We start from the raw sequence: 8,553 nt of genomic DNA, 5'->3' as shown, positions 1-8,553 counted from the left end.
ATGTTTTGTTCAATATTTTTTAATTAAGGAAATCGCAACCCTGCTTTGAATTTAAATAATAGACAATGATAATTATGCAGTCAGTTGAAAAGCGCATAAGCTAATGAAATTCAAATTGCATTTGAAAAATATATTTTTGARGCGTACTTAATAACTACATAAAGATTTTTTAAATTTTTGTTTAAATTTGCATACAGGCGCTGCCAACGAACTTGTGGCCCTTATTATTTATCTTCGCCCTAATCAACCCTGTACGGTTGCAAATTATAAAGCTTTTTGCTATAATTATTATTTTTATAATTTTACTGCCAAATTAAGACACTTTAAACATTATTATACTAATAATAACAATTGTAATTTTTCGTTTTTAAAGTTGATAAACATATGTGTAAACATAAATCTCAAGTGCAATTCGTTATTTTGTACAACAAATTAATTACAAAAATAAAACAAAACTAATTGTATTTTAGGTTAAGGAAAATCTCAGAGTTATTTGTGTAATTGAAAAAGTAAATTTTTATAAGTCTAGAAGTCTATTAAAGATTTGGCTGTTCAATACTTAAAATTTCGCTAATTTGTCAATGTCTCGCACAATTTTGTAGCAGCTTAATTAAATAAAATTTGAATGCTCTAGCTGACGCAATTGTCGCTATGAATAAGATAGCTTAGTTCTGTGCATATGTATGTTTGCATGCATATGCACTTTCTTTTTTGCCAGGCTTATTATTTCAATTGAATCGTTTGTCTTTTTTAATATTTCTTTAAATTGTTTGTGTAATTCTATATGTCTACGTGTAGAATTCTGCGCATTTATTCTATGCCATGAGCAAAAATCATTACCAAACCCGGTTCCACCATGACGTCTTCAGACATATGAGCATTATCGCAGCTTAAAACCAACACAGCTTGTTTACCTACAATTTCATAGGATTGTGTAATTTTAGAAATCATTACTTTAAAACGCTTCTTCTTGTTTACCTGGTATACGTCGGCAGACGTAGTTATCATAGATGCGTCTATTATTCTGTCGCGTYTCTAGTGAACTCAAGCCGCGTGGCCAGCGTCTTTCGTGGCAATTCTCCATAAGATTATCCAGTATGTGTGGTGGACAGCCAGATTCGGACAATGCACGTTTTATCATCATCTATAAAAGTAAAGTAGAAATTCTCACAAAAAATCCGAAAAAATTCTCAAAAACAATCTTTATAAATTTTGTTAATCAATCTCATTACCTGTAGTGCATCATCCGGTGTTGAGATCATACCGCCCCAGCGTGTTACACGTGCCCGTGACAAAGTCGAACTCCAGCGTATCACCTCATCACGTTCCATCTGATCGGCAATCGCACGCATAGCTGGATTGGAGACGCGCATTGCGCGCATAAAGTCTTTAAATAGTTGCAACTCACGCTTCAACTCATTGATGACCAAATTTTGATCACCAATCTCTGTCTTAAGCTCTCCCATTTTCAATTGCTGTTGATGTATCATGGAACGCAATTCACGTAAGCAATTGTGATCCTTAAGCTCGTCCTTGGGTATAACAAAACCGCAGCCTTTTTCGCACGGCAATGGACGTTTTGGATTGTGTTCGCATTCTTCAAGATGCGAGTTCAGTGCATCCAGCTTGAGTACCAATGTGCAGCCATATGGCGCATTATCGCAGGTGATGGAAAGTCTAAAAAACAATGAAAAAATATTTTTTTTTTGTGAGATAGCAAATTTTACTTTTGGCAGTCTGCATATATATACCGTGAAAGCAGATTGCGAAGTATACGAGGCACGGCGCGCAAATTTGCGGTATTTAATGCGTTGCGGTCTACTGGGCAGGTGGGCTGACGGGTGAGCCATTCGTTAATGCACGCACGACAAAAAGCGTGTTCACACATTGCCGCCTAAGGAGAAACGCAAAGTGAAAGAGTTTAATGACGCTAATAGCAAAATACAAATTTTAAATGTTCACAACCCTTCCGCTTTTTCAATTTGYTTAGCGGTTACTGACCTGTAGCGGCTCTTCAAGAACACCTGAACATATGGGACAAGTGAGCTCTTCATCCACTTCACCCTGGAAGCGATGTAAATCGTAACCCATTTTCTCGTGGATCCCGCTACCTAATGGTGCAGAAAATGTGGCAATTGGCGTCTGCCTACAAATTCGTGCAACACCACTGTTGCTTGAGCAACCGAAATTGTTATTTTCGCAATMTTTTCTTTTTGCTTTTGTGCTCGTTCATTCGGTTTCAATTAATTTTCTTTCAGCTGGAGCTCTTAAAATTGTAGATTTCACTCGCAAATAAAATTTTACAGAATGCGTTTAATCAGCTGTTCTTATGCAATTAGTAAACTATATTTATTTTTGTTTAACTGTTGCTAATATTGGTGGTTTCAAAAGAATTTTTATAACAAAATCTGTGTTCGCAAACAAGCCAATGTTACGAGAAACAGCACTACGAACAGAAAACTCGAAGTGAAAATGAAAAGAAAATAGTGAATTCAGAAAAGAAATAAATTTTGAAACTGTCAAAGTTGCAAGAGAGCTGCCACATGTTTTGCTAAATAAMAATAGCCAAAGTAAATAAAATAACAGGATTTTCTAATTTCGTTGTATGTAATGAGGCGTTTTGACATTTTAATTTGCTATTTCCAAATGTTTTTTAAGTAATTTTTTATTTCAACAACATCAAATATTTTTTTCATTACTTTGCATTAGGATAACGAATATATTACACCTAAATTTTTGGTTTATAAATTATATCTTCACTTTTATTAAAATAAAATTTTTGATAAAAAAAAACTAATTTCCAATTAAAAAATAGATGTATAATTTTCATTTGAAAGACTTTCAATTTATAAAAATTGAGTTTTAGAAATGAAATATTGAAAATTAATTTAAAAAAATGTACTTTTTTAATCCCGTATTTCACTTTATTTTTTCGATCCGGTACTTGTGATTAAAAATGATTTTTATTTAAACTAATAAAAGTACACATCTGCTTTAATTTTGTCCTCCTGAAACAATCTCCCCACACAAAATTCGTTCATTTTAATTCATAAAAAAGTATATTTAATCTAAAGCATTGACTTTGCCAATATTTTTTATCGTATTCTATTATACTAAGCACATTTAACAATATATTCTACAATTCATATATGCCTTTTGTATAAAATATAAACTTTTTACAAATACAAAAACTAATAGTACATCGAAACGAATTCATTTCAAATTATGCACACCATTAAGTTCCAATTAAATAACTAATATATTAAGCCATACAATGCTGATTAGAATGGAAAGATAAAACAAACTTTGTTTCGATTAACAAATGGGCACATATAACACTCAACACCACCATGAATACATATATCAAAATATTTTCCGTTTATAAAGCATTTAACCATGAAATTGAAGTATATTTTATGGATTGTAAAAGAAGTGGAARGGGACACTTTTGTGGTGTTACAAACATTTACTTTTCTATTGGACAGTTTATTTATTTTTGATGCTGATTGCGCGTTTGGTTATGCGTCCCAGGAATATTCCCATCATAAAAATCATGCCCACAGCAGACATAAATATGATTAAGAAAAATCTTTTCGCCGGTGAAGAAACAACCTGACTAACCAGTTGTTCCATATTTTCGGGCGGTTCGGCGAGTACCTGCAAATTGAATTCGCATTAGAAAATGCAGCAGTATTAAACGAAAATCATTTCCTTACAGTATCCGCATTGCGGAACATTTCAATGCGTTTCTGTAATTTCATGCGGCAATCTTCTTCCATTGCCTTAGACTGATCTTTCAGTAAGACTTGCAAGCATTTCAATTCTGTAATAATGAAAAGTTAAGTTTTAATTATTGCTTAAATTAGATTTAATATTTTTTTTAAGCAATGCAATAGCATACTCACTTCTGCCATTGCCGCTTGGCACGTTTGAACAGTATCTTAACAGATCCCCTGTGCATGCCTCTTGCAGTATGGGATCTACATGTATATCCGCCTTCGCTTCCGCTATTAAGGTTGCCACCTCAACACGGCAATCACGATTTATAATCTTATGATTAAGAAAAGCTGTTTTCAAACACTCTTCGACCATGCCGTGTTCACGGTTTTGTAGATTAGCCYTGCACAATACTTCTATTTCGGATTTGCAGAAATTTTGTAGCAGTGGATTAAGCTGATAGTTCAATGCTTGCTCTTGCAGCACTTTAATCATTTTTTGTGTGCAGTTGTAGTCCAAACGCGATTGGCGGAACTTGTCTTTCAAACATTGCACAACCTGAAAGGAATTTGTTATACTTTTGTTGTAAAATATGTATAAATTAGATTTATATTTACCAAGCCGTTCAATTCTTCGTTTGGTTGTGCTGTGGCCACAATATGCGAGCAATAACGATCGATATTCTTGCCACACGCCAGCTGCAGGGACGGATTGAAACGATAGTCGGTATTTTGCTCAATCATGCGATTTACCACGACCAAATGACAACGTTGATCGAAGAGCGGATCATCTTTGTAGGTCTTGAGGCAGTCCAGCAATTGATCCGATTCAACATTGTTACAAAATTTGTAAGTCATTTCTTTGCAGGTGTTGATCAATGTGTAGTCGGTGCCACTGTCGGCGAGTTGCGATCTTTTCACCAAGAAAATGGCGTGATGGCAGGAACTGCCAAGACGCTGCGTATTTTGTTGCAAGCACTCCAAAGCCTTTAATGCAAGTCAAAGTGTTATTAAATTTATGTGTAAAGCCTTAATTTCGTATGTCAAGTGTATAAATATATTTCTTCAAATATTGACAAAATACGAAAAAACTTTTTCGACTACCCAATACTTTATTCTAATATATGTATATAATGTATGTGTGTAATGTAAAATGTGTGGTGATTAAATGATGAAAAGGAAACTTGCATTGTTATTCACCTGACCGGGTCCCTTCTCACCAATGCAGAAGGTTTCCAACTCCTTCTTGCATGCATTCGCTAACTTCGGGTCCAGCAGTATGGACTCGCGCTGTTGGTAGAGTTGCGCCTTTACCTGTTGGCGGCATTCTTTGGGTATAGAATGACGTTGGCCGCGTATCGTATCATTACGCATGACTTCACTCAGGCAGGCGACAACGTCATTTTTCGTGGTGCTTGATGCACAGAAGCGTGTCACGTGKGGACGGCAGGCAGTTTTAAATTTGTATGTGAAATGATAATTTTTCAGCGAGATGATTTGAAAATGTTCAATGGCGGCACGACATTTAAGATCCTGACGCAGATCAGCGTCGTTTTTGTGCGCGATCAAGCAATCCATCATATCACCTTTGTCCTTTTCGCCCTTCAGTATGTGTTCGCAATGTGTTTGCATTGCATTTATGCACACGGACATAATTACCGGATTCAATTCGATATGTTCAGCCTCTTCTTCGGTGTAGGTGGCAACCGCTTTCTAAGAAAAAAACGAAAACAAGTTGATATTTTCAAAAGTTTATAAAGAATAACCAAAAATATATTCACTTTGCACGTCGGTGCTAGTTTCTCAAGATTTGTTTGCAAGCAATCCATTTCGGCTCCCTTCTGTGTGCGGTCAAAGCAATATATGGACAAATCCTCAATGCATTCGTCTTCAACCTCGGGTATAAGATCCACAGACACGGCACGCTGGCGCATCACGCGTTTCACCTCTTTAAAGCAGTCCTTACGCAGTGCTAAATTTTCATCATCACTGTACGCAATACGATGTAAGCAAGGCAAAATGAGTGGTCCACGTTCTGGATCCATTTGCATGTCGTTAACGTCGTCCCATACGTGTTTAGCTCGGCAATATYTTATGGCGTCGTCGTGACAATGCTTATATAATTGCGGATCTAATTTGAAATCACGCGCTACAAAATACTGTATCAGCATAAGCGCTTGCTCGCAGTCTGGCCGCATTACTGGCGTGCCAATGCGTTCCATAAGGCAGGACATTACGCGCGCTTCGCCAGCGTCTGTGTCGCGGCAAGCCACATCGACGACCGGTTTACAAGCACGTCGTAGAACTGGATCCACACGCCAATCTTCACCTACGTCAGCTGCTTTTATTAGTTTCTCCAGTGAACGCTGACATTGCGCAGTAACGCGACGATCCTTTCTACGTTTCGCGCGTGCATGTTCCATGAGGCAGTGAATTACTTGACCGTTATCAGTGTTGCCAACGGTACCCCCTCTGACAACTTGCCCCTTTTCAATATCCCCACAAAACTTTGGTATATCATCGGCGCAATCACTTAGAATTTCTGGCGATAATTTGAAGTCGTGCATCAGCATACGACGATGATCATTTATTTCCGCCTGGCACTCCGTGGTTACAATCGAACCGTTCTTCACAACCGATTCCAGACAAAGTAAGATTTGTGCTAAACGTACTTGTTTGTCTTCGGACACACCACGACGGCAGTGATATTGTTTGATATCGTCCTTGCAAGCTTTAGCGAGCCCGTGTGAAAGCCGATAATCTTTGCCGATTTCGCGATCACGTTGTGCAATTTTTTCGTTACAGCGACGTGTCATTGTGGGATCCGCCTTATTCTTAACCAGACATTTAAATGCAGCAGCTGTACCAGCAGTTTCCTAAAAACAATAAAAAAGAAAAGAAAAAAAATTATATATGTTTTGATGTACGACGGTTTAAGTAAACATAATTTAGCCAGACGTACAAATTAAAACACTTGTTCAGATTTCAGAAGATAACAAAAAACGATAACAAAACCCTTAATTTGGTGCGAAAACCTCATCAAGCGCATTACTTACTTGTCCGCATAGACGCCTCCAGTCATCGCCACAAGCTTCGAAAAATTCCAAATCTTTTCGTTGCTGCTCCATTGTATTTAGCTCTGTTTTACATTTTACATCAAGTGCGTCAGCAGCTGTCTCCTGTAAGCACTGCACTGTTTCAATTTGTGACATACTTCTGCGCTCCAAATTTAAGCGGCCACATTCTAATTGTTCTATTTGCGAACCACAGCCACCTAAAAACGCGCCCAATTGATCAAAGTCTGGAAACAGTGTCGCAATGGAACGCAATATATATGCACGACATTCGCTGCTGTGCTCCATACGCATTGCACGTTCGTGTATACAGCTCCATAAGCTCACTGCATTCCCACATGATGTTAGTTGTTGTTTTTGTGCACCACAATGTTGTGGGATTAGTTGATCGGTTATCCACTTTTCCGTCTGCATTGTACGTTGTTGCACCCATAAAGCATGTTGACATTTATCAGGCACAGCCTCTAATTGACTGGATGAGAATGTGCTAACACACTCCAATACCGACACATTATCGGTTTGTTTGAGGTGTGCACAAAGTGACTGTAATTCCTTGCACTCGGGCCTATCGATGAGACTATGCTCTAGTTGTGCTATTGATGAGCTCGRATTGCTGGAATTCGACAGCGTGGCGCCGGCTGAAAGCAATAAAACCAAAGCAAACTGCAGCCGCATCTTTGCCTTGTAACTTAATTTTATTTACAAAATATTTTTATGCATATGTATGTTAATGTTGCGAAACTTATTTTTGAGAACTTGCTGATGTGTACGTTTAGATTGTAAATATGCGCTCGACAATTTTAACAAATTACATTTACAATAGATTATAATTAACTGAACATTCATCCGAGATTAGCTAAGAAAAGAATTTGTGGATGACAGTTCTACGATAAGAATAACAAAAATAAAAACAAAAGGTCTGTTCGCGCACTTAGTTTTGACAAATATTATACAGGTTGGAATTAATGGAATTCCTGATTGCACATCGGAAGGAAACAAATTTATAGATCGTAAAACAAACAAAAATTGYTAATAACTTTGCATTATAGTCGTAATAAATGCTGAAAATTTATGCAAATGTATGACCGAGCTAAGTAATTTTATGATGTCACAGTGATGCCACCTTATTTAAAAATATATAAATCAGCTGTCTTTTTGTAGTAATTGTGGGATTTTAGTGGGTAATGAATGTGTATAAATTATTGCCTAACTTTAGGCGTACAAGTGCTGGGATAAAATGGTTTAAGAAAGTTCTATACAAGAACTTGTCTTTGATCGTTTAGTTTGTATGGCAGCTGGATGCAATAATGGTCCGATATTGACGATTCCGAAGATTCTTGAAGATACTTATAAGGACCTACGCGAAATTTCACAACGATTCGGACCGGCTGACCGACGGACATACATACATATATAGCTAAATCGACTCAGCTCATTTCTGGGAATGCTCTTGTTCTTATTGTCTACAATTTACTTTCTTACAATTATTGAGAAATGCTCATTGGTTTATTGTTTTGTTTTGTTTATGCCAATCAAGTGTGTGTATAAGCTTTACCTTGCGAAAATCCCCATAAATCTATATTCGAAGTAAAGCTGTGCCTACGAATGTAAGCAGCTGCTCATGTACTTATATACATATGTACATACATATATACATTTGTGTATGTACGTACATACTTAATGTCAAACCTATACTTCTGACAGTTGTTTGGCCCAGTTTCTGTTCCCATTTATACCACCCCGTGTTCTAAGACTTGTTTGCC

The 8,553-nt window shown here is 36.9% G+C and overlaps 2 protein-coding genes across 3 annotated transcripts; both read right to left on the bottom strand.

Moving 5' to 3' along the window:
- Nucleotides 1-109: 109 nt before the first annotated feature.
- LOC108967757 (E3 ubiquitin-protein ligase NRDP1) lies at nt 110-2,478 on the bottom strand. Its single transcript, XM_018931370.1, has 5 exons — nt 2,002-2,478; nt 1,752-1,894; nt 1,233-1,677; nt 979-1,144; nt 110-914 (listed from the first exon to the last, which is right to left on the bottom strand). The coding sequence occupies exons 1-5, from the start codon at nt 2,089-2,091 to the stop codon at nt 811-813; spliced, it is 948 nt and encodes a 315-aa protein (XP_018786915.1). The 5' UTR covers nt 2,092-2,478; the 3' UTR covers nt 110-810.
- Nucleotides 2,479-3,005: 527 nt separating this feature from the next.
- On the bottom strand, nt 3,006-7,872 carry LOC108967772 (Golgi apparatus protein 1). Of its 2 annotated transcripts, none has more exons than XM_018931397.1 (7): nt 6,773-7,872; nt 5,498-6,592; nt 4,905-5,429; nt 4,335-4,703; nt 3,906-4,275; nt 3,717-3,823; nt 3,006-3,657 (listed from the first exon to the last, which is right to left on the bottom strand). In XM_018931397.1, exons 1-7 carry the CDS (start codon nt 7,463-7,465, stop codon nt 3,487-3,489), a joined length of 3,330 nt encoding a protein of 1,109 aa, XP_018786942.1. In that variant the 5' UTR covers nt 7,466-7,872; the 3' UTR covers nt 3,006-3,486. The 2 variants fall into 2 exon arrangements, with proteins under 2 accessions (XP_018786942.1, XP_018786943.1); XM_018931398.1 differs by having other exon boundaries at nt 4,917-5,429; nt 6,773-7,871.
- Between the last annotated feature and the right edge of the window lie 681 nt (nt 7,873-8,553).

This window comes from Bactrocera latifrons, unplaced genomic scaffold, assembly GCF_001853355.1.
Source record: "Bactrocera latifrons isolate USDA-ARS-PBARC rearing strain unplaced genomic scaffold, ASM185335v1 scaffold_199, whole genome shotgun sequence".
NCBI classification, from domain to species: domain Eukaryota; kingdom Metazoa; phylum Arthropoda; class Insecta; order Diptera; family Tephritidae; genus Bactrocera; species Bactrocera latifrons.
The sequence above is the reverse complement of the archived record's forward strand: the minus strand, read 5'-3'. Positions and strand labels throughout refer to the sequence as shown.